Below are 26833 nucleotides of genomic sequence, written 5' to 3' on the forward strand. Positions count from 1 at the left end.
TGGTTACAGGGCACCATGATGAGTGACTGCCATCAATCACAACCCTCTGGGTCTGACCACGGAGCCAATTTCCCAGCCAGCGGATCGTGGTGGAGCCAAGGCCACAACTGGCCAGTTTGGCCAAGAGGTGATCATGGGATACCAGATCAAAAGCTTTTTTGAAGTCAAGATATATGACATCAATCTCTTCTCCCTTGTCCAGACGATAGGTCACCTGGTCATAGAAGGAAATGAGATTGGTCAAACAAGACCTACCCGCAACAAACCTGTGCTGGCTGTCCCTCAGAATGTTAGCCTGGGCCAGTCCCTCAAGGATGGCCTCCTTAATAAACTTTTCTAAGATCTTCCCCAGGATAGAAGTCAGGCTAATAGGCCTGTAGTTAGCCAGATCCACTCTCCTCCCTTTCTTGAAGATCGGCACCACATTGGCCTTCTTCCAGTCTTCGGGCACTACACCAGAGCGCCAGGAGTTTTCAAAGATCCATGCCAGGGGCTGGGCTATGACGCTCGCCAGCTCCTTGAGTACCCTGGGGTGCAGATTGTCAGGGCCAGCTGACTTGAAGGTATCCAGCTTCTCAAGGTGTTCCTTCACGAGGTCAGCATTTATGGAGGGTAGGGGATCCCCCATCACCCAGATATCCCTGTCCCATAGCAGGCATGGGCATCCCATGTGACTGATGAAAGACTGACGCAAAGTACCTATTTAATAGGTTGGCATTTTCCTGGGCGTCAGTTCCCAGTTGCCCCATCTGGTTTAGCAGGGGTCCAACGTTGCCCTTGCTTTTCCTCTGGCTCCCCACGTATCTGAAAAAGGACTTTTTGTTGTCCTTGATGCCTGAAGCTAGTTGGAGTTCAGCTGCAGCCTTGGCTTTTCTGGTTTGCTTCCTGCAGGACCGGACCAACGCAGAGTAATCCTCCTTGGAGGTGAATCCCATCCTCCATCCTTTGTAGGCTTTCCTTTTAAGCCACAGGAGGTCCGCTAGGTCCCTGGAGAGCCAGGGGGGCTGCTGTGCCTTCTTGCTGCCTTTCCTCCGTGTTGGAATAGATTTAGCTTGTGCATTGAGGATCGCTTCCTTGAGGAGCAACCACTCCTCTTGAACTCCCATCTCCCTGGGGTCACGGTCCCTGAGGGCCTGACCGACTAGCCTCTTGAGCTTGTCAAAGTTGGCTTTTCTGAAGTCAAGGACTTCCGTGTTGCTGACTGACTTGCCAGCTTTACGGCGGATGGTGAAGGTGATCAGCTCATGGTTGCTGTCACCCAGCTTCCCATCGATCACTAGGTCGCCGATTAGGTCATCCCGCATAGCCAGTACCAAGTCGAGCAGCGCTTTGCCTCTCATTGGCCCATAGACTTCTTGAGTCAGGTAGAGGTCATCTACGCACAAGAGAAAGCTTTGCGACTGCTCAGATTTTGCTGAGTGATCTTCCCACGAGATGTCCGGGTAATTGAAGTCACCCATGACAACCAAGGTCCTGGAGCAAGCGGCCTCAGTCAGTTCCCGGGCGAACTCCTGGTCAAGCTCAGGACTTTGAGTGGGAGGTCTGTAGTAGACTCCCACCGTTGTGTCCCCTGTGCCGTATTCCCCACGAATTTTTACCCAGAGGGTCTCTAGCTGTCCATGCCAGTCGCCAACATCAGCTTGCAGGGACATGTAGCTTTCCTTGACATAGAGAGCTACACCCCCGCCCCTTTTGTCAACACGATCCCTCCTGTACAGGGTATAGCCCTCTATACCCGTGGTCCAGTCACGGGTGGAGTCCCACCAGGTCTCTGTTATCCCAATGACATCGTATTTCTTTGCACTGAGCAGGAGGACGAGCTCATTCTGCTTGTTGCCCCGGCTCCTGGCATTAGTGTACAGGCAGGCAAGTGTCCCCTTGGGGGCTCTTGCCTTGCCCACAGATTGTGCCAGGGCTGAGGCAGGGGTGGGCTCCCTTAACTGCCTTGGTCTGCTGGCTTTGCAAGGGTCACTCAGTGGGCCAGCAGTGGCAGTAGTCCCCCCATCCCCCAGCGGGCTTAGTTTAAAGCCTGGTGGAGCAGGTCAGCCAGCCTGGCTGAGAAGAGCCTCCTCCCCAGGGGAGAGAGGTGGAGGCCATGTCTTCCCAGCAGCTCGCTGCCTCTCTCGCCAAAGAGCGGGCTGTGGTCATGGAAGCCAAAGCCTTCCCGATGACACCAGTGCCGCAGTCTTTGGTTCACTGCGTGGATCCCCCTCTCCCTCCTCAGCCCATAGCCCGAGACTGGGAGGATCGATGAAAACACCAACTGAGCTCCCAGACCCCTAAGCCCCGCTCCCAACTCCCTGTAGCACCTCATGACCTGGCTGGGGGTGCTCCGAGCCGTGTCATTGGTGCCCACGTGAATAAGGAGCATGGGGTAGTGGTCTGTGGGCCAGAAGAGCTGCGGGATCCTCTCCGTAATGTCTTAGATGCGGGCCCCCGGGAAGCAGCAGACTTCCCGGGCTAAGGGGTCGGGGCGGCAGATTGCCCCCTCAGTGCCCCACAGGATGGAGTCTCCCACAACAAACACCTTTCGCTTTGTTTGGGTAGAGCGGGGCCAGTAGCTGTGGTTGACCCTGGGTTGCCTGCAGGAGCCGGCAACTGAGCAGTCTCTGCTGGGGCTGCAAGAGGTGCAAACCTGTTGCTAAGCTCCGGCGAGGGAGGGCCCTTGGTGCGGCAAGCCTTCGGGCCCTTGACCACCTTGGTCCATGCCCCTGACTGGGCAGAGCGGGAGGTCCCAGAGTCCTCCTTAGTCGTGGAGGGAGACGGAGCTCTCCCCTGCGGCTCCCGGGAGAGAGGGCCTGGCAGTAGGAGTCTATCTCCTGCTCGCAGTCCCTGATGGCACGCAGTCTCTGGACTGTGGCCTGGAGCTCCTCCACATAGTTATCAGATTTTCAAAAGCTGTTTAGGAGTTCTCTGTCAGAAAAGTTTTCCTGAATCTTAATCTTTGCTTTGGACTTCAGAATGTATGTATTCAGGTCTAAAGCTGGTCAAATGAAGATTTGTGCTTATGCAGTTTGTATCTATGGCTAGTTTCCAATAGCCGTTTCAATGGGGAACATTCCCAAGATCCAAATTAGACATGCCAAAATATGCCTGGCCCACATTTATAAAGTTCAAGAAAGAAATACACGCAAAGAAACAGAAACCAGACAGTGTAAGACAAACCCTAAAGCAACCACTGAAACCAGCTGGTACCTGAAACAAGTTTTGAGCTACTTAATATTTCTATGCGTTTTATATTACAGTAAAATGAACTACAACTAGACACCTCACCGAACAGGTGGACACTAGCATGGGTTCAAATCTATTGAACACTAAATTTATCTAACGTATCACAGTTACAGACACACCTATGCTAAATAAGCTAGCAACTATCCACACCAATGATTAACACTAGTCAATAGTTATCTACCTCTTCTTTTGAAAGTATATGAATGAATGTGTTCAGCCTTCCGTTAGAAAAAAAGAAACAGCAACTGGGAGAATGACTAGAAAATGACTAATAATGTCAAATAAACATCAGGCTTCTTCTCAGAAGAATGAAATTAATTAATCAGCACTTTATGAACAGACAAAGAACTAGAAACGTACTCTAGGGGTCAATTCTGGATTGGCAGGATGATGGAACAAATGACCTGCTATGACTTCTTTATCTTACCCCTGTTTTCACAGTATATTTTAATGACATTCTAATGTACATGAGGCCCCCCCTCTACATGTACAGGCAAAGGCATGATGGGATCTAATGCATGATTCACACAATTGGTCCTCCAGCCCCAAGGATCACTGCCATGATCCATAGTACTCAGGGGTTTGAAGCTGAACATGGTACACCCCTGTAGCTGGGAGCCCCATTAATTGACAGGGCTCTCAGCCAAAGGGGAGACCCAGCTCCATCTGCCAGTTATAACTCAATAGCAACCAACTATAAAGCTAGTACACATTTTTGAAGTCTAACTTTATAGCTGGTTGGAGCTTTTTCTTGTGATAGCTACTTTGCACATGTAGCTGCTCGCCAGGTAATTACACTATTAACCAGTTAACTGTACAACACCTATGTGTAGAAAGGGCCTAAGTAACACATTTTGTACATGAGAGTCAAAGGATGTGGACAGACACATAATTCTACTGTTTTAAAGGAAATGGACATTAACCGTGGTTCAATAAAATCTACTATAACTATTCCACCTGTCCACTCGTACCCTACAGTAAAATGGATTAACTTCCCTGAATGAAACAGGGCTAAATTAACATGGTTTAGTTTAATTTCTGTGGGCAGGATTAGACAAAGAAAATAATTACAACAGATCTGACACACACAAGCGGTAACTCTCTCCCTCTTTAAAATGGTATAATTGTTCATCCATCCACTCCCACAGTATACTTCCTGTTGGAGGATGGAAGTACTTTGGGACACACTCCTTGCTGATGCAGAACACTTTAATTTTTATCACTTTAATTTTTATTCTGGTATACTGCATGGGATTTTTGAAGTGTGCAGAACAGAGTTTGCCCATTCCCTTTCTATATAGGAAATGGTAGTATCAAGGCATTATCAATTAGGGCTGTGCAAGGCTTCAGACCATGCTTCGGATCTGGAGAAGCTCTGGACGCTTCGACATCTGAAGCAGCACATCCAGATCGAAGTGCTGGCTTCTTTAGGCTTTCCGAAGTGGTTTGGAGCTTCCGAACCGCTTTAGAAAAGCTTCGGAGATCTGGCCATAGGGTATAATGGGGAAATCAATGAAATATCTATAACTTCGTTGTTTTTCATCTGATTTGGATGAAACTCACAGGGATAGTAGCCTCTGCTGAGAGCATAGAGCCTGCCAAGTTTCAAGAAGATTGGTGCAGGGGTTCGGGGGAACTGCACCCCAAATTCTTGAAAGCAAAACTCATGTCACATGTATGTGTTACACCACAGGAGGGTGAAAACATCAGGGGTGGTAGCCCCTGATGAGGCCAAAAGCCTGCCAAGTTTCAAGAAGATTGGCGCAGGGGTTTGGGGGAAACTGCACCTCATGCTGCAGACAAGCAAAACTCGTGACATAGGTGACACTGTATGTGTTAAGGCACAGCAAGGTGAAAGCTGCAGGAATGGTGGCCCCTGCTGTGGCCACAAAGCCTGCCAGCTGTCGAGGAGATCAGTGCAGGGGTTCTGGCTTCTGGGGCCCTGCACCTCTAGCTGCTGACAGGCAAAACTCATGACATGGGTGCTTGTACAACTGATTGTCTCTGTCTTGGGACAGTTGATTGTATTGATTATTTCCTCTCCTTAGTCTGTGGTTTTTAGGTGTTAATCCTTGCTAATTGTTTAGCAAAGTTCTTCTTCACTCTTTGATATGGATTCTCCTTCACTCCTCTGCTCCTACTTCATATGCTCCTTAAAAAAAACCCAACACACTACACATATCTTACAGCTGACCATAGAGAAAGAGTTTGGAACTGTGTGCAAATATAGTAATTTAGGAGTTAAATTTCTAGCAAATCATGAATAAACCAAATTTCAGTACAGATGTAAATTTGATAAGCATGAAGGAAAGACTATAAATTACAATTATGGTACAAACCATAAACCACAGAAATGGTTGTACTCAAGACATCTTTGGCCAGGTAAATAATATGTAGAGCATATAAACTCAACATAACTACAAAATATAAGTACATATTCTATCTAGGACTACAAACAATAAAAAAGACCCTCTTTTAGGTAACAGCATAAAAAAAAAAATCTTACTCTGGTATAAAAATCAAGATTATTGAAAACAATTGTGACAAGGAAGCAAGTTATACTAACAAACAGACCCCTACAGAACAAGGTCCAAGTAATTTCCAATGGTCTATAAACAGGGGTAGACAACCCCTGGCACGCATGCCAGAGCATGACACATGAAGGCATTTTGCTTGGCACTCAGGCCCTGGGAAAGGGGCTGGAGCTCTGCTGATACAATAAGGATTGGGCACCTTGAGCTCCCTCACTGTCTGACCCTAGCACACCAGTATCTTACAAGTCAAGGTGGCAAGTGTTTTTGGTACTCTGCCCAAAACTGTTGCCAAGCCCTGATCTATATCTAGCCTTATCTGTATCAGCAGCAGCTGAAATGAACTGAGAGAGAAACAAGTTCCAGATCCAGAACTATAGAAAATTATCTGAAACTTGTAACATATACAGTAGAAGCTTGACCAGTAACACTGTCTACTTTACTTTTGTTTCAATATGGATTTAAATTCTCAATGATGCTCAGCAGGAATGTTTAAGAAATGAAAAGGAAAAGAAAACCAAGGGAAAAAGAAGCTGGCTCCTAGTAAAGTTACTCAACAAAACATGAGCAGATACTGAAAAGTTGTTAGAAAATTGCAGTACGTTTTAAATTTGACTACCTCTAATCTAAGCGGGTAGTGGTATCAGAAACACTGCCTAACAAACAGTTCAAAAGAGAAAGCTTTTCCAGTTACCACTGAAATGGAAGCAATTATTTGCAAAGTTGATTTAAACTTCAAAAACAGGATAATAGCTTCTGCTAGCCACAAACCAGGTGTTAGAATAGTTCACGTGGAATTCATAGTTACTAGACAAATAATTCAAGCCATAGAAATTCCAAAAATTATCCCATTCCATTCTGAAAATTAACACAAAATATTTGAATCTGTAGCTAGCAGTAGAGAAGTCAATACAAGACCACTGTAACCTCATTGAAATAGCAAAGCAGAAGTGGGGCTACTTATTATTAAGAGTTTACTATAGAAAACAAAAACTGTAACCATGTGGCCCTGTGGTTAGAGCTCTGAAATAGGAAAACTGGATTGAGATTTTCATTCCAAAGCAGGGAAGGTTTCTGGACATGGGACAAAACTGTTCACCTGAAGAAACTGACAAGACAGCAAGGTCAGGTGCATATGTGGGTATAGAATATAATAAAGGGGAGCTGCAGCACACCACTCCTCAGACCACTGGGGGATGAAGCAAGGCACGCCTGGAGCCCCCAGGCCTATGGAGGAACCTGGATGTGAAGGGACAGGCAGAGAGCAAGCACAGGAAGAGGCAGAGGAGGGAGGCAGGCCTGAGGCTGCAGTGAGGACAGGCAGGGGAGAAGATGCACCAAAAGAGCAGGAAGCAGCTGCAGCTACAGCCCTGAGACAGGAGCCAGAGCCACAGCAACTGCCTGTCCCCCCACTGTCTCATACTCAAATACAACACAAGGGGCTTCCCTCCCATGTTAAATTGAGGAGGAAAAAAACCTCATATTGGTTTTGAGTAAACACAGTACTTTTAAACTAATGCTGAAGTTACTATTTTTACTAGCCTTTGGTGCAAACCATGCCCAGAGTGAGAATGTTAACAAGATTATGTACGATTATTTATTTATAATATAAATTAAATTAATAAAAATGTACACATTTATTTTTATACTGTGAAATGTAATTTTGTGATTTGGTGAAATATAGATGGATGTGAACAAAATATTATACACACTTATCTAGCCTGCATATATGCACAATTATTCATATTTATTATTTAGGTGAAAACTGTAGTGTATGGGAATAATCAAATCTTTATTCCATTTTCATGACCCTTCAAAAGTATTTTGGGTGCCTGTAGATAGAAATGCTTGCTTTCCACACACACTTCAGTATTTGTACACTTTACTTCAAGATTTTGCACATGAAAGTGACTGTGCCACAAAATCTGCATGTATGTTTTCAGAGACTAGCTAAACATTCAGCCATACATTTTCAAATAAAGGCCACTTGTTTCCTCATAGAGCAAACAGGTAAAAGCTTACAGGCAGTATTCTGTTTCACTGTATGCACCCATATGGCACTTTTCCAGCTGTTTAACAGCCATTTTTGGCACTTACTTAAGAATATGTCAATGTGTAAGCATCCATACAGCTACTATACTTGCAGAGCTGGTTGCTTTCTGGCTGGGAAGGTACATGGATCTGTGCATACACACCTGAGCATAAGTCTTGAAATTCTAATCCAGCATAAACAGGGAGGGGGAGAACTTGCAATAGCCTACTGCTCAGGGCAGGGGTGCTCAACTTCTGATCCACAGAACTGATGCAGCCTGCGGATCCATGACATCTGACCCGCAGGGCTTCCCACAGGTCAAGAAATTTGGTGGTGGGGAGCAGAGGCAATTAATACTGCCATGCCACTGACAAATTCCCAAGTACCATGTAGTGAATCAGAGCTGGGCTGTACCCGCACATGAAACAACAAGCCACACATCAGGCATTACTGAGCATCCTCTCCAGCCTTCCACTTGAAGCTGAGACACTGCACCTTGCATTTAACAGTCATTGGATAAAACAGGTACAGGACAGTGAGGAGGTTTATGTCCCACTGGGAGCAAAGTCCTAGCTCAAATTCAGAGCTCCCTCTCTTCCAGTGTAGCAGCCACCTTCCTGAAGGATACTCTTGAGCTTGCTATTTTCTCCTCAGCCATATGCATCTCCCTCTCTTGGCTGCACAGAAGGCCAGCTTCTGAAAGAGGCTGGAAGTGGGGAATACACAGTGATTAAAGCAGTGTTCTGGGAGTTTGGAAAGATGTAGATTCAAGCCCCATCTGGTTAAGAGGAGCCTATAACCTCGGCTGCATGCTTCTAGGTAGGTGCTCTAATTACTAGGCTGCTGAGCTGAAGCATGGAAGGGTCCTTCTTCTTACCAGTCACAGAGTTTGGCCCAACTACAATTTTGGGACTTACACATACCCAGGTATATGTATGCATATTCATTTACCTGCCTGGCCAGAATACAGCCTACTCTTCACAGGCATCGGATGCTTGCACATATACAGTGCACATGACAAATTGCCAGCTGCATGTAAGTGCCAAAACAGCACTTTCATGGCTAGGTAAACTGAATAAAGCACATACAATGAAACAGGATTCTGACCCAAGTCTCTGCTGTATACATTAATTATATACCACTATTCTCAGCACGCTTGTTATCCACAGCAATTGACTCTAAAGAAGAAAGACTATCTGACAATTCTCTGTTCCGGTGAATTGCATCTTTCATAGCATTGCCTCAGCCAACTATCAGCAGACATTTTCACATAAACGGGCATCTCTGTCAGTAGACACTTAACAAAAATTCCTATATTCAGAATCCTTTTCATCATGGAAACTACAAAGCCAGTCATGTTGTCACTTGAAACTCAGATAAGGTTAAGCTGTGCTGATCATTTGTCTGATTTGCTTTCCAAAAAGTGCTTAAACAAAATTTCACATCATTCTGAAACCACTTGTTGCCTGATGACTGTTTATGTCACCAGCTCTAAGGTGCTAGATGACTAGTGTCTTTGTGATTCAAAGAGCTAGAATCTCTTCAGGTATTTTCTTTCTTCATTTTTTAGTCTGGTCGAATGTAATGGGACTAAGTTAAAACAAAAAAAAAAGTAAAAGCATTTTAATAAAAAGTGCACAAAAAGCTCAAGCCACTGAGAAATGCGAGTTTCTGCAACAGAAATCTTTTAGATTCCAATTTAGATTTTTTTTTTTTTATAATAAGAGAAATTGAAAGTGAATGTTCCCTAGGGGGCTGTAAAGCAGTTTTATCTGCCAGCTGAAAATACCCAACAAATTAATTGAAGCCCAGCAACCCCACTGTTGTTATACTGACTGAGTTGCTTGTCCTTTCACTAACTTTACACAGGTGTAACTCCCTTGACTTCACTGGAGTTACTCTTGATTTACATCATACTAGCCCTGGTTTTCCACTACCTTAGAACTCTCCATTCCTTCATGCTTGAGGTAAGACTTATACCCATCTTGGACCCAGAGCCATATCTTCCGATCCAACTACCCTGCACCTGGTACCGGAGTCAATGAAGTAAGAGTGGACGATCCTGGTACTGGACCGCCACAAACACTAGAGTGGCCATATACCTTCCTGCCCCAAAAGCCTGTTTATGACATCCAGAAATCACTAGGACACAGCAATACTTTAAACAAGCCCCTGATCCAGAGGTCAAGAAAAAAAAAGATTTAAGAACTGTTAAAATGGCTCTGCAGCCTAAGGACGGTCAACAAAGCTAGATCAACCAGCTGCATGGTAAAAGCACCATAAAAGCAACTGAATCAAGTTCTTGTCCACAAGGGGAACTGACCACTGCAAGGTAATACACTTTGTACACTGTTTGGAAAGAACAGTATCCTGTAGAAGAAGATTTATATACTCTTGTGCATATATGTTTATGTTCCCATTTTTGTTATATTTCCATTTAACTATGTTTGAAATAAAAACTGAGCCTTGTACTGTTACTCCTTACCAATGTTCCCTCTAAGGAGTAGTGGTCCGTGAGCGTACCGCCTCAGTCTGGTGTGGGACACTTACCAAAGGGGGCTGAGGGATGGGGGCCAGAGGCTGGGGCTGGAAGCTGGAGCTGAGGGCTGGAGCCAAGAGGCTGGGGGCCAGAGGCTCGGGCCAAGGACCAGGGTCAGAGGCTGGAGCTGAGGCTGGAGGCCAGGGGCTGGAGCCGGGGGCTGTCATGGGCTCCGCCAGCTCCAGAGAAGTGCTCTGCTCCCCTGCATCAGGGCTGGCGAGTGGAACACTTTCCTGGAGCTGGCAGAGCCCGCCCCAGCCTCCATCCCTGCCTTGCTTCACCTTGAGGAGGAACTGCTGCCTACCCCAGTGAGGATCTGCTGGCTCCAGGACACTGCTCCACTCCCCGGCCCTGACACGACATGCCTCCTCACTCCCCAAGGTCATGCGGGGAAGCGGAGCAGTGTCTCGGAGCCAGCGGAGCCTCATTTAGGGCAGGCAGCAGCCTGCCCGAGGTGAGGCAAGGCAGGGATGGAGGCTGAGGCAAGGGGCCTCTATGGGCTCCACCGGCTCTGGGGAAGTGCTCCACTCCCCAGGCCTGATGCAGGGGAGCGGAGCACTTGCCCGGAGCCGGCAGAGCCTGCACCAGGTTCCCGCCCCCACCTTGCATAGGAGTTGACCTTCGGCTCCTCTCCCAGTGAGCGGCCTTGAAGAAGCTGTGCGTGCCCACACTTTTAGTTGTGCGCAGCTGCACACGCATGCACCTTAGGGGGAACGTTGCTCCTTGCTTAATATTGTGGTTATGTTCTTGAAAAATGCAACTTCAAGCAAAATGATGTTAAGAGAATCCAATTACGTCACAGTAGTTACATACTAGCAGGCGGCAGCCAAACAACATTATAACTGAACACTACATGACTTTAAATGAGTATGTTCTCTAAGAGATCAACAACATAATAACAAAACAACATTAACTGGGACAACATTATATGAGGAGTACCTGTACTAAATAACAGTACTGAACTTAGCAGTGGTTTGGGATCCCCAGCTCACCACAGAATTGAAGCAGGTTCCAATCAAGGTTTAACATGAGACAAAAGTGCACACCCACAAAATACAAAGTGGCAGGTATACTATAACCTCTCTAAACTCTAGGAGGTAACAGTCAGTTGCAATCGGTCTTCATTTAAAGCTGTAACAATCCTCCTGCTCCCAGAATGTAAATTCCCAGCGCCTTCCCATTTATCTGCAAACTGTAGCATTTCCACCTTTATTGATCTTGACTGGGCAGTTAGGCCTGGCCCTTTTGTTTCACTATATTTTTCAAATGTATGTAAGCACAGAAAGGGACTTAGGCATTGGTTTTCTGGCAGTTATGAACATTTAAAAAACTTATTAAAAAACTGGTCTCCACTCTATCTGGTCTGTGTTCTTCCTACTTCCCCACCAAATCATTGAAGTGGAGAGAAGCACTCCCAAACTTCTAACATAAATCCCTAACACACACACAGGGTTTAATGACTACTCTTCCTCCACCTCCTTGTACACAGAAAAAATACTTTATGTAGAATAATAGCTTTCAGCACTGATCTGACAAGGGAAGACATCACTAGGATACAAAACTTTTTTTTAAGAGTAAGCCTCATGATTTTACATTTGTCTACTCATATGTCATCCCATAACATCCTAAATTGCTTTACAAACATGTGTAAGCAGTATTCACTTGCAGTCTCCCCCACGATGAAATAACAACTGCTAAAAAGCTCCTACCCTGGGGGTCTTTAAGACAAGACTAGACAAGACCCCAGTACTCTTTCCTGCCATGGCAGGGGGTCAGACTTGATGATCTGCTCAGGTCCCTTCCAACCCTACTAAATATGAAACTATAAGTCAAGATCAGAGGGTGAATGAGAAGATCATCACTGGAGGGAACAGCAGAAGTAGAGACTAGAACAGAAAGTCTGAATTTGATCTCCCTCAATGTATACGAGTAATTACAATGGACTGTAATCTCTTCAGGGAGAGGACTATATCTTTGGACATTGTCTTGCATGGTTTGGGGACTACAAGAATACAAATAACCATAAGATCAGTGAAGTTTATGTAATCTTCAGGACACTTGTACAGTTGTCCCTAATTTAAGTGAAATCAAAATGAGCCCAGACTATAACTGGCTCACTTGGAATCTGACCAGGAAACCAAGTTTTACATATTGTTTTTAGAATATGTAGCCACCAACTCAGCATTTTTTCTTTTTCTAATCTCATCTGAAGCACTGATCCTTTAGCAGTGTGACTCTAGCATAGTACTGAAGCACTAAAACAGGCCAAATTCTTTCCTGGGGCGTACATAAGCAGCCCCTACTGAAGTCAATGAGAAAAGCATGCATTCAAAAATGCAGTTTGACCCTAAATCACCAATCTCACTTCCTAAAGAATTTAAAGAGTTATTTGAGGATCAGTGCAGAAGTGACCCAATTTTGTCTGGATTGCAAAGTCTAACAATATCACAATATAAAGTAAAAATCTAGGCAGTTGTCTATATTTGTCAGGGTTAGATTACTAGTATATGATTATATATAATAAAAAGTTTGTCCAACTTTATTCATCACACATGAATGACTCCACACAAATAGAACAGACACTCTTCTCAGTATCTTTTGTGGGTGACCACTGACTGACAGTAACCCCATGTATCAACTCTATATAAATACATGTGTGTATATGTATACAAAATATGCTTTTTTAATTCAGTTGTTGGAAGAGCTCACTATCACCACTACACCTGCAGCAAAGCCCAAAGGAAGCATTCTAAAAAACATATCTAAAATTCTTTCCATCAGTAAAAGCAAAAAATATTTCAAATTGCTAAAAACACACCAAATGAGAATTACCTGCCCAGCTGCAAATGTTAAGTTGCTGCTATACTGTATTGCTTGCTATACACTAAGGCCATCTCCACAAATACAAAAGAGACTATTAAGCATCACCCAGGGCTGAATCTAAAGACCATTAAAGTATTTCCCAAATGAAGTCAACAGCCTCAAAACATACTCCCAAGCCTCAGTCCCACCCTCTTAAAGGAAATAGAAATGTGGAAATTTCTCTACAACCCCCCTTTACTCCCATAAGATATACCAAAGCCTTATAGAAAACTATTATTGCTATAATTTTCTATGTGTTACACTGTAGTTGGATTTTGGGGTTTTCTTGTTTTCTTGAACATGTCTTTTTTCTTCAATTAATACAGGTAATAAAAGGTGTAAAACCTTACCTGTCCACAAGGAGCATTTTGCAAAGACACAGTAAACTTGCCAGACGTCAGGCTTTTTGCCAGAATATACTGGCAGGAAGCTTGAAAAGTGTACTTGCGCCCATCAAATGTCATGAAGTGAATGTCTCCTGAGACAGAGCATTCAGCTGGGATATAAAAGAAAATAAGTCGTTGAATATGCCACAGAAATGTTTGTTGTAAATACTCAAAAGCTTTTATTATTGTCATAGAGATCAATAACTTTACTTTACTTGTCAATGCATTCACACTCTGTAATCAAATATTAGCAATATAGAGTGCAGTAGCCTGACTCAAAAGATTTCTATACAAATATGACCACTAAGCTTCAAAATTGGCTTGCAATCCACTAAAAACCATTTATCTCAGGAGATTAGCAATCAGTGACCTACAGGCAATATTGTCAGACTCAGCTCTCAGGATTTAGACCATAAAGGGTTGTACAGTTTTGTTGTTGCTTACCCATGTTGGTTTGTTTTTTTTAAGATCGCATACATACACACTAAGCCTAAGATAAAATAAAATGATAGAAGTTGCTATGTCTCAAAAGTTGGAAGTGCCAGAATAACATTTAAAGGGAAGGCCTGCTTTGGATATAAACTTCCTAACCTAATGAGAAGACCTTAAGCTAGGTTCAACACGGGATGGAGACAAAAGTTCACAGGTAAATAAAGTACACAGTGACCTGGATGAAGGCTAAGAAAGAGGAGGCAATATGGAGAGTCTTAACAAGGTTGTACGATGCAAATTACCAGGACCATCCCCTAGTTATCTAAGATTTTTATATATTAATGGAAGAGTTATGAAGCATAAGCAGGAAGAAATGGCATTGCTAGTACAAATAAAAAATTATGATCTAATTGGAATCACTGAGACTTGGTAGGATAGTTCATGATTGGAATATTGTCATGGATGAGTTATACCTGAAGGGCTGCCATATGAGAAAAAGGGAAACACCCCCTATTACTGGGGATTAGAGAGAGCCACAAGGTAATTATGAGTCAACAGTAAGCTCTTGTTGCAAAACAAAACAACGGCATCCTGGGATGTGTTAACATCTGTCACATGGAAATTATGGGAAGTAATTCTTACACCTGAATCTATACTGGTAAGACCTCACCTAGAGAACTGTGTCCAGTTTTAGACACCATATTTAAAGAAAGACAGAACAGAACAAATATTAGAGCTCTAGAAAGCATGGCATGAGAAAATTTTGGAAGAACTGGGATTTAATACAGAGAAGGGAATACTGAGAAGGAATGTTATAGCACTCTTTATATACATGAAAGACTTATAAAGATGATGACAGATACTCCCTGCATCCACAGGGGGCAGGAAGAAACAGTCTTAAACTGAAACAAGTGCAATTTTAGGTATATTAAAAGGAAACTTCTAGGTATGAGGGCAATTAGGCAATGGGAATTATTACCATATTTATTCAAATACTAAGACAAGGTCTTCCCCACCCCCAGTCAGCATGGGGGGAGGGGAGAAAAAAATCAATCATCTTACCTTCGCATATAAGGAAACCTCATTAAATACATTGTCTATCATTAAACTGCTGATAAAAGCAGCATGTGCTCAATAATGGAAACCAAGTATGAAGCCGATTAAATGCTGCCAACACTAAGTGTGACTAAAATACATGGCCCATATTGGCCACATACTGATAGGAACATTTAGGTATGTGTGTGTTTGAGTGTGCGCTTGTGTGTGTGCATATGGTTCTTAAAAAAAAGAAAACATGCAGCTGGTTCACCAGGAGGAAACAGACACCAGGCCTGGAGGTACTGCAATACCAGACCAGCACTCAGAGAGCCCAGAACAAGCTCTGACACCCTCCCCTAGTGCCAATAATGTTGAAGGGAACTTCCCACTTTTTTTCTTTCTAAATTTTGTGTCTCAGGCTAAATTAGTCAAACCAGTTCCAAATTTCATCCACTGAGCAGAGCTCAGTTGTTCAGGTCTGTATGGTGTTACCACCAGCAAGTATCTTCCTTCCCAGACTCTTCAGCCTGGGACTTCAGATATTCCTAAATCCATGGCAAGCATCCTACGTGCAAACTTCAAGCCCAGAGGGGATGCAGAGAAAAAAAAAATAGTTTATCTGTAGGTACAACTGATAGTGCCATCTGTAACAAATATCATAGTGGTCTGTAAGGCCATATGGAACAAAATGAGAAATGCAACTGCTACAAAGATTACTTTACTATCTATTCTTCTGTGTTTGTATGTAAAAGTGTATACATATGAATACTGTATAAACATATTTTAATAAGATTTCTCATTAAGGGCAGCATTTGCTTGTAATTAATCATTAACAGATTTAAAAACTAAGGCTTACAATATAACACCAGTTCCTTTAGACATACCTGGACAGGTAAGATTTGTACAAATCCACTTTCCTCCAATGCAAGTACTGAAATTAAAAACATATAATCAAAAGTTGACTTTTTTTAAAAAAATATATTATTTTAGAAAAAGTGTAGAATGTTGTTCCTTACCTCCACTCCCTTGTTTTCTGCTCCATGGAGAAATCACCAGAGACTTGTGAAAGTCTCTCAAAAACAACAGAGAGAAATGTAATGTTGCAGCAACAGGCAGGCAGTGACCATATCCAGAAATTGTGGGCAGTGGTGGGAGGTGGTTAAAAGTGGAGACATGACTGGATGAAATCCCATCTGTAACTGTGCATAAAACTTCCACAAAATCTAGAACTAGTCTTGCTTTTTTGTCTTTGGTAGTTTACTAGTAAAAACTAAAGATGACTGAGCCCCAAAAAGTCACATAAATTGAATTTTGATTTAACCACTTTAAAATATGGACATTTATTATTCAAATTTCATTTGAGCTTCTAGGCGGCTCAATATTAGGTTGGGAATCTCATAAAATACCTCACAGCACAATGGCACTTGCTCTTCATTGTATACTGAGAAGTTGTGAACATAAAGAGATACAAACATAACAGCAAACAGTTATTCTTCCTTCCTCATTCCCCAGCACTTGGCATTTTGTACTGGACTTAGTTTGAATCTAAGGGAAAAGCTGAGGTCAATTCTTGATCACCTCTCCTTACTAAAAGCAATACAGCACAATTCTACTAAAAATATCAAAATAGGATCGAGTTTTAAGGAAGAAAGAAGTCTCATTTTCTATGATTCTCGATTCAGACTCACTAAAAAGATAATTAAGGAGCTCACACTAACTCTAAATATTTATATTGTTAGGCTCCTCTGAACAACTGAAACAGCAATGAGAATTACCTAGCACTTGTTGGCTACGTAATATTATTTAAAATAGTCATTGTAGATTGGGAAACGTAGCAGACATGTAATGACATGGCCAGATGCCCAGGACAGCTGCCACACACAGGGCCCTATCTTTCAGCTGCCACCACTCCACACGATGAAGGTTGTGATCGCATGGATAAGGGAGCAGCTGCTTCTTTCTATCTGCCCTCTGGGCCCTGACCCCACATTTGGTGCCCAGAGTAGCTGCTTTGGTTACTCTGTCCTCATTATGCCACTGTATTGTAGCTCAGAAACTGTTGATAACAGGGTGCTTGCTGTATCTATCACAGGGGCGGGCAATTATTTCGGGCAGAGGGCTGCTTACCCAGTTTTGTCAGGCTGTCGAGGGCTGCATGGATAGCCCCGTCCCTTGACAGGTGCCCCACCCCCTGGTCACCATCTTGGGACCAATGTCACAGTGTCTTGTGACCAACATCCCAGGGCCAGCACCGGTGGGGCCCAAAGCAGGGCACAGGCTGGGCTGCACCAGCAGGAGAGGGGGCAGCTGGCCCAGCTCCATAAATCCCCTGCCAACTGGGACCCTGCCCCCTCTCCTGCTCTGCCCTGCTCTGGGCCCTGTCAGCATTGACCCTGGGGCACCGGTGTGAGCCCCAAGCTCCCACTGGCTTCCTGCCCACTCACACCCAGTGCCCCCCCAGCACAGGCGGGGGGCAGAGCACAGCCCTGACCCCCTGCTTGCTGGCAGGGAAGAAGCTGGTGCTGAATGCAGGGAAAAGCGGCCCCTTGCCCACCCCATGGCCAGCGCTCCCCGCTGCAGGCACTTGCAGCCCATGTGGGGCTGTCTGGAGCAGGTACAGGCAGTCCCAGGTGGGCTGCAAGTGGCTGCAGCATGGGGCACTGACCACACGGTGAGCAAGGGGCCCTTTTTCCCCACACTCAGCACCAGCTTGTAACTGGGCTCCACTGCCAGCTTAGTAGTGGGGACGAGTTACAAGGTGGTGCTGAGTGTGGGGGGGGGAAAAGCAGCCCCTCTTCTACCCCATACCTGATGCCCCACACTGCAGCCACTCGCAGCCCACCTGGGGCTGCCTGTGCCTGCTCTGGACAGCCCCACATGGACTGTGAGTGCCTGCAGCAGGGAGCTCCAGCCACAGGGTGGGGGAGGGGCTGCTTTTCTCCATGCAGGGAAGGAACCCAGGAAAAAGCTGAGTGCGGGAGGAAAAGTGGCCCCTCCCCCGCCCCATGGCCAGTACCCCACACTGCAGCCACTCGCAGCCTGCACTTGTCTGTCTGGAGCAGGCACAGGTATCCCCACACAGACTGGTTGCAACGGTGGGCGGATGAGAATAGGATGGGGTTTAACACTGATAAGTGCAAGGTGTTGCACATGGGGAGGAAGAACCGGCACCACACTTACAGGTTGGGGAACTCCCCTCTTGCCAGCACGGAGACGGAAAAGGATCTTGGAGTCGTCATTGACTCCACGATGAACATGGGCCGGCAGTGTGGGGAGGCAGTCAAGAAGGCCAACCGTACCCTGTCATGCATCCACAGATGCATCTCGAGCAGGTCCAGGGAGGTGATCCTCCCCCTCTATGCGGCACTGGTCAGGCCACAGCTGGAGTACTGCGTCCAGTTCTGGGCGCCACACTTCAAGAGGGACGTGGACGATATGGAAAGAGTTCAGAGGAGGGCCACTCGTATGATCAAGGGTCAGCAGGGCAGGCCTTATGAGGAGAGGCTACAGGACCTGAACCTGTTTAGCCTCCACAAGAGAAGGTTAAGGGGGGACCTTGTGGCCTGCTACAAACTGGTCAGGGGGGATCAGCAGGTATTGGGGGAGTCCCTGTTCCCCCGTGCGCTGCCAGGAGTGACCAGGAATAACGGTCACAAACTGGCGGAGGGTAAGTTTAGATTAGATATTAGGAGGCGCTACTTCACAGTCAGGGCGGCTAGGGCCTGGAACCGGCTTCCAGGGGAAGTGGTGCAGGCTCCTAGCCTGGGGATTTTTAAAAGGAAGTTAGATGAGCACCTTGCCGGGGTCATCTGACCCCGGTGCTCTTTCCTGCCAAGGCAGGGGGTCGGACTAGATGATCTACCTAGGTCCCTTCCGACTCTATGAAACTATGAAACTGCGGGCAGCTGCAGCACAAGGCACCAGGCATGGGACAAGGAAGGGACCGCTTCCCCTCGCCACGCTCCTTTCATGCCCAGGGTCTCCCCACCACCTTTCTTCCTCCCCCCCCCAGCTTACCTGGGGTTCCAGCACTACATGCTTCCAGGGCAGAAGCCCCAGCTGGGGGGTAGGGCCAGGTGGGCCCACTGTTGTTGGAGCCCGCCAGGCTTTCCCTGGGTCCCACTGCCCTTGGCTCCTTTCATTTTTGACAGGAACCAAGGGCAGAGAATGTTAATTTTCTACATTTTTAGGGGCTCCACAGGTAGGATAGAATGGCCTCACGGGCTGCATCTGGCCCGTGGGCCGTATTTTGCCCACACCTGATCTATCAGCATCCATTTCTTCTGCATTTTTTTAAGTGTGGAAAGCAGTATATGCAGTTATGGAATGCCTAAATCAACACAGCATTTTAATTATAGCAGTCAGGAGTATCCTTTTTTCAATGTAGAATGATGCAGTAAGTCACTTCCCAAATCTATGATATGGAGGAAAATACTGTCACTCATCTTTATATTGTTCTAATATATTTACATAATCTAAGAATAAACTCATGGTCTCAAAATACCATATTTACCCAAATCCAAGACAGCTTCAAACTTAGGACAATGCCTACAATATTTAGATTCTATGCATGGAAAATGATAAGTATATTATAATTTTCAATGTTGCAAATCTAATCAATAGAAGATCATTTTAAATTCCTCCCACCTCCCCTCCCAATTGCTGCAGGAAAAGCAGTGGCAGACTGCTCCGGCTCTGGGACAGCCAGAAGCAACAGCATCCCTGGTCTGACCTTAGCCCAAGCCAGACAGGGAGAGGTAGCATCAGCTCCTAGAGCCAAATCAGAAGGTAAAGGGGGAAAAGAAGCAGCTGGATGGGGGGGGGGGCAGGTTTCCCCACCATCCTGCAACCTCTCCCCCCAACCCAAACAAGCCACTCCAGATGGGGGCAGGCAACAGCTCAGTTCTGGCCCCAGAAGCCCAGGGCCAAATCTGGAGCTGACCCACTGCCTACTCCAGGTTGGTACTTAAATCTAAGATGAGACTTTTTTCCCTGCTATTTTGTCTGGGGGAGGGGAACTTGCCTTGGATTCAAGCAAATATGGTGAGAAGGAAATACATTATAGACAATTGATTATAATTTTAAAAACTATAGCATAAGAAAGATCAACTAACTAAATCAGGTATGTTGTAAGAAAAGTGAAGGGACTAACCAGTTATTACACTCTTCATGCACCACAGAGCCCATTTTATAGAAACTTCCATGGTAGTCACAAGGACATTCTGTTGGGTTGACACACAGTCCATTCTCATAAATTAGACCTAGAAAAATAATCCAACATGAAAAGGAATTGTAAATAATCTCCAAGTACAGCTGAAAGAGCATTCTTTGGTTAACTAGTATGTCTAATAGTAAAACTTCTGCACCTGTGAAATAATTAAGCTTTAGACTATTATTTCAAAGGATTTTTTTCATTTGTCAGAACAAAATTAATATTTAACTTAATGACTTGATCCCCAAATTGTCACTGAAGTCATTGTCAGTTCCAGGGCATTTACAGCTTTGAAAGTTATGCTACTTCATTTCAATGTTTGATAGATTTTGGTGGCGTTAAATGCCCATTTTTTATACTCTTGATGCCCAACCACATACTTCAATGTATTGTTTGCTATTTATTTTACAATTTTAACGTACACTCAATTTAATATTATTCCAGTACTGAGCCAAGGACTGAAAAACATAAGTAGCCTACTGGAAGCTAAACAAATACCAAAACTGATTACATTTACAAACCTGTAAGATATTAGCTAGAACACTACCTTTAAGATTTATGGAGCAACACCACCCTATTCTGTCTATTTACCCTTCCAATCTAGAAGGGTAGGCAGAATCGCATATCCTGTAAATGGCAGTAGTAACTGGAGAATAAAGATAAAATGTTGCCTTTCAGCATGTATACAGAGCTGACACACAGACATGCAAAGCATACATTGAGGACTCTGGCTCTCAATCATGTGATGTTATCAAAGTCTTAGTTTTCATTTTAAAAGTTTCTAATCTCTTGGTTACAAGAAAGGGCTTAATAATTTGAAATGAGCCTAACTAATGCTGTGATGTCTTTCCATATCTAAAGACAGCCTCCACTATGGGGATAAGTAGCAGCCACTACAGCCCGTTGGAGACACAACATACTTCGCGTGAGAGAAAACACTTTGTCCAGTGCCTAAATCAACATTTACAGATGTGTGTGTTCATTATTCTAGGTCAAATGCTGTCAAAGTGTGAGAGAGAAATTCACTATCACTTTCTCCCAGGATACCACGGAGCATGTTTGTGTCTGGCCAGAGTCCTGTGATAAGGTAGCTATGCAGTCCTTCAGGCATCCCACCATGCACCATTCCCACTCCAACAACAACCACTCTTGAACATGGAGCAGCCAGTCTAGTTGGAGAGACAGAACTCTACTGTCTGGAAGTGGCAGGTCAGAGGTGGCCTGGGTGCGATGTCCTGCAGCTGTATTGTGACACTAAGGGTTCAGCTCTCCTACTGACTGCATGAAGAGGGAAGGGAAGGGAAGGGACATCTCTACCTGAAAGGGAAAGGAGGCTGCTGTCCACAGTGGGCACAATTGGTTTCCTATGCAAGGGAATACCTAAAACCTCAAACTGCCTTATAATGTCTCCTGGCTCCATTAGATCCTCTCATGTCCCACATATTTCTGAGGTCAAATTTAGCAATAGAATAAAAATATTTGAGAAACAAAGCTGTATTACCATCTGGACAGTAACATCCATCGACACAGGGAAGCTCACTATCAATACATTGTGTTTTTTGCTGGCATGAAACCGGACAACAGTTGATGCATTCATTGTAGGTGAACTGTTCATCACAGGTAATAACTGAAAAATGAAACAGGCTGAGAAATGGAAAGGCATTATGCTACCACCTCAGTGCAAGAAAATATCATTCATGTTGCTTTCAGATAGCTTCCTTTTTGCTAAATAAGTTTGAGATTTGCCCTAATAAATTGTCCAAGTATTAATGAATATGTTGATGCTTTTTTCCACAATTGTTTATAGTTTAGGAATCAAAGGACTTTTGATCAATATTTGAAACAGTGGACTTAGCCAAAGAATTTCTTGAGAAAGACCTACAATATTTCCATATGGGCTAGTGTTTAAGATATTCTAAAGTGATTTTAAAAAGAATTTAACATTTGCCACACATTTTATTAATACCTTACATTTATATCAAACCATTAATAATGAAGGATTCTTAAGTAAAGACTAAATATGGATATTAAATCAGACACTGAAGTGCAACCAATGGCTATGCTGCACATAATCAAAATATGCCTATCCAGCAGTATCCCTAAAGTACATAAAAGTCTGCATACCACATTGCTGAAAGTGTGTCCGCCACCTGTGAAGGGGTTTTCCTGCATGGGCACAGGCCCTGGCATATTCAGTTAATGCTCGACACCAGGTTCCATTATCAGATGCTGACCTTATACAAAATAAAAATTACTATGACATTAGTTTCTCCCTACAGTCTTACAAATGCGTAACCAAAGCTTTACCGATTTTCTAACCCCTGTATTGTTTCGGCAATTAACATATTCTCTTTGGTTTTATACAAATAACATTTTGAACTACTGGGTTGGTTAAATGACCTAAAATTCTTAGGCAGATAAGTATTCTACCTTGCTTTGGAGGCTGCTGATCAACATGCCTTAGTCTTCATTTTGATCTAATCCCATGGCCATATAAATTAGGAACAACTCTTTTAAAAGGTAACAGGTTTATAGTAGCATAAAACATTGAGAGAACTGGGTTCTTGACCTTTTTTTTTTTTTTTTTTTTTTTAAAGTTAAAAGAAATTCTCAAGAAAAAAAATACTAAGATGAAAGAAAGCACCATATAAGATGAGCACCAATGCCCACTATACTTGCATAGTGACAGAAAACCTGAGGCAACCAGAGGGGAACTCAGGTGGCTTTACGGGAACACCAGAAGCATGGGCAACAGACAGGAGGAACTGGCTCTCCTGATAGACGAGGACTTTGACCTTGTAGGGTTGACACTGGTGGGACAACACACGATTGGGCAGCGTATATTGACGGCTACAAGCTCTACAGGAAGGACTGCATTCTGTTCTCCCAGCAGGGTACATTTTGGACTTGTCTCTCTTGGTGGTCAGAAGTTTGCTGAATTTTACTGGAGGTTTGGGATTGGCTATAAAAGGCATAGTGGAGGCCACACAGTACAGTGCCTGGGGCATTCTGCCTCTTGAACCCTGAACGGAGCAGGGGTGCAAAGGAGGCTAAATCCAAGAAGCAGAGGCTAGAGATAGTGAGCTAAGGCCAAGGGTTACAGCCAAAGACAAGAGGGCTGAAATCTGGCCAGTGGGGCTGAAGCCCAGGGGAGGTCTGGAGGCTGAAATAGGGGCTAGGGACCTGAGTAGGTAGAACATATCATCTGGGCTGGAAGCCTCCACCAATGGAGTTTGAGTAACACCTGAGAGGCATGGGCGTGACTATTGGGGGATGCTGGAGGTCACAATAAGCATTAGCAGGCCACAACTGGTGCCACTGGGGCATGAGACTCTACTTAAGTTATGGAAGGGCCTGAAGAATGATTTTGGGGTGCATGCATTTAATGTCAATTGGCCTAAAACAGAAAGACAAGCACCAGGAGAAAAAAGTGGCACCAAAGGTCTCACCCCAATCCCAGAGGGCATTCACCTTACCTTTATAATAACATTCCATCCAGCCATGGCAGACTGGGTTAGGTGGTAGCTTGGGAAGACCAAGTGAGACTAGATGGGGAAGTTCAGCTAACAATAAGTGCCATACCACTCTCTTCCCCTCTCCCCTACCTCCCCCAAGAAGATCTTGCTTTAAAATATTTGTCTAACCTATTCTTAAAATGTCATGAACATCCCACACTCACAACTACTAGACACAGTGCCTGAATACTCCAACTTGCCACAGGAAAAGCAGTGGGATGAGGGCACTTTTAAACTACAGTCAGAAGCAGTCCACACAAAACTGCTTACTGGATGGCCAGAAAACAGCCTAATCTTTAAGCACTATAGATAAGTTAACTATTCATCTTCTTACTTTGTAAGAGTCACTTACAATTTCTAGAAGTTTTTACTTGTTTGCCATGTAGCAATCCTGCATCACAAGAACAGAATATGCTAATGATTGGATATTTTTAGCACCAAAATGCATACCAGTCTCAGACAGGTAAATTAAGTAATTTAAAACCAACTGAAAGTAACCGAAGCTAATTCTTTCCTCACTTGACGCCAAAGAAAGTGGGACTCTCTCCAGTGAACTCTGTGATGGTTTGTAAATATAAAAGCAGGATAAATGAGAAGAGAATCTGGCCCATTTTATTTCAGTACAAAAGCTATTAGAGACAATGTTAAAAAGGCAAGTATTACCTCTCCTAAGCTTGGGAAAATGTTTTCCAGATAGAATGAAAATATTTTTTCTACTAGCTTTTGAGTTACCAGGGGGGAAAAAAGCTTACTTACATGCAGAGGTCATTGGTGCAACTGGCCATGAAAGGAAGAGGACTCACATAGTCATGACACTGTTCAAATGGGGGCCACAACAGTGTATTGCATAAAGCATAGACCTTCTAAAAAAAAAAAAAAAAAAAAAAAAAAAAAAAAGAAGATAACTGTTGTGAACAGAATTTTTTTTTTTTTAAACAATAAGTGTAATCAATACAGCATATGGTGCAAAGATACTGTTTCCTAGGGCTCTGCAAAATTCCAGCACCTGTTTCATTTTGGAGGTATTTCAGGCTGTTTCGGCACCTGAAACACTGAATCCGAATCAGAACAGAAGGGTCAGAAACGTCTGCGAAATGAAACGAGGCATCTGAAATGTTTTGAAAATGTTTCAGAAATGTTTCAGAAAATTTCAGAGTTTTGGAGCTGGGCTTATAGGGAAACAGCTATACGCTGCTGCTCTGCCGCATGACTCAGCTCCACAGGGAGCACAGATCTGCGCCAGGGGTCTCCTCGCTGCCACTGCCCCGGAGACCTGGGTCTGCACGGGGTGGGCAGTGGAGGGGAGGAGATCCCAGCACAGATCTCTGCCCCCTGCAGAGCTGAGTCACACAACAGTGCAGTACCGGTCCAGGAGACATCATATCCTCCCAACAACTGAAAGCAGTTTCCAGAAGTATGTCATTCTCCAGCCTAGTGCCATCACAGTGTTGACTCCTCAGAGCTTTCTGCTGTCTGTATAATTGGATATGGACCAAAGTGGAGTTGAGTCAGCATTCTCAAGTCTGGAATTAGAATTATCCATACCAGAACACTTTTTCATTTATAAAACTAGGCAGTTCTAGCCAACTACCTGTACTACCTCAAAATGCTTCTACAAACGTTAAACATTGGCCTATCCTGAAAAAAGTCTTCAAACACCTCCGTGCCTGAATTAAGACAATGAGCAATCTTCTCCAAGTATTTGTTTTAATCTTAAGCTGAATAATATGGCGCTAGCCCCTTGCATATTAGTGAAGAAACCAGTTTCTCTTTAACTGGAGAAAAAAGTGTTGTGTTTTTGTGTGTTGTGCCACACTATCTGCACCTCCACTTTCGAAATCCCAGATCCAACCATGCACATGCATGCATACATCTATTGTGACTTTTTTTTTTTTTTTTAAGATATCCCTCTTTGTATTTTGAAGACTCTGTGTTCTCTTCTTTAAATTAAACAATCCACGTTCTTCCCACTTTTCCTCATATTTCATGTTTTCTAGACTGCAAATCCTTACACTTCCTTTCTTTCCTGCTCTCTAAAGTGGCTGCCGGGGTGCTTTAACCAAGGCTCATTGAATAAGGTTCAACTAAAGTGTCCCTGCTGCCATTCTGAAGTGCACGGACACTGATACACAACATTCAGAGGCTGGCTGGACTGTGTTAATTAGGCTGAAGTAGGTATAATTACAGCACATCAGAGCACCCTCCTGGCATGTCTACAGGCATGTTAAAGTTCTGCCCCATCCCTCTTTCCCCTCCTCCCCCCATCTTGATTACAGAGATGACATACTTGGTCCCTCCAAGATAAAAAAAAATCTTTAATCTGATTAAAACATTGGAACCAGATATGGAGGATTTCACTCCATATATGCCAAAAGATTTAAAGACCAAATAAGAAACTTTAAAGAAAAAGTAGATGAAAAAAGAACAAGGAAAACCTGACTCCATCAACCATTCTAATCCCCTTTCCAGACAGGCATGCATCTTTGAGGAGGAAGGGAAGAAAAGAGGATGTGAGAAATACCTTCTTCCACAAACCCAATCTTCCTCTCTATACCTACCTTCAAAGAAATAGAGGAAGAGAATCTTGTCAAAGCTCTTGTAAGCTATGAGAGAGAGATTTTTAAACACACAACCCTAAAAATTGCATCCCTTAAGAAACACAAAGTCCTCCAGGCAGGCAGTGCTACAATGATGTGCTGTAGTGATAAGCTTGCAGGAATAACAACTTGGGAAGCAGGGTACTCCTGCTTCACAGTCTCTTTTGAAGCCTATCTTCCGGATTGCCTTAAGACACCTGCCTTTGTTCAAGAACATTCTTACAACAAAGGTTAAACTAAGCAGCATCTCCAGTTTGGGCCTTATAATAATTACAGGCTAAGTTAATTGGCATCATTCATTTTGACTCAAACCTGCAAAGAGACTTGGCTTTGCATCAGACAGGGTGGCTCATAGTTAAGAGAGTCCTCTTCTCTGGGAGCACCTTGTGGAGGATTTTCCCTCCAGCTCTCAACAAATTCTATGATGTCTTCCGTCAATTTTCCTTTAGAATAAAAGA

General features: G+C 44.0%; 1 protein-coding gene across 1 annotated transcript in view; it reads right to left on the reverse strand.

Annotated features, from left to right (window-relative positions):
• OTOG (otogelin) overlaps window positions 1–26833 on the reverse strand; it is a 206966-nt gene that overhangs the window by 136456 nt on the left and 43677 nt on the right. Inside the window, exons 9-15 of the mRNA XM_090032569.1 lie at window positions 26688–26818; window positions 24535–24641; window positions 22388–22497; window positions 21765–21890; window positions 20204–20312; window positions 15936–15982; window positions 13546–13691 (exon numbers count right to left, since the gene is read on the reverse strand). Of these exons, the coding sequence (XP_089888695.1) occupies window positions 13546–13691; window positions 15936–15982; window positions 20204–20312; window positions 21765–21890; window positions 22388–22497; window positions 24535–24641; window positions 26688–26818 (776 nt within the window). The remainder of the gene's footprint in view (window positions 1–13545; window positions 13692–15935; window positions 15983–20203; window positions 20313–21764; window positions 21891–22387; window positions 22498–24534; window positions 24642–26687; window positions 26819–26833) is intronic.

The sequence above is a fragment of the Crocodylus siamensis genome, chromosome 2 (genome assembly GCF_052110815.1).
Source record: "Crocodylus siamensis isolate JL-2025a chromosome 2, ASM5211081v1, whole genome shotgun sequence".
NCBI lineage: Eukaryota > Metazoa > Chordata > Crocodylia > Crocodylidae > Crocodylus > Crocodylus siamensis.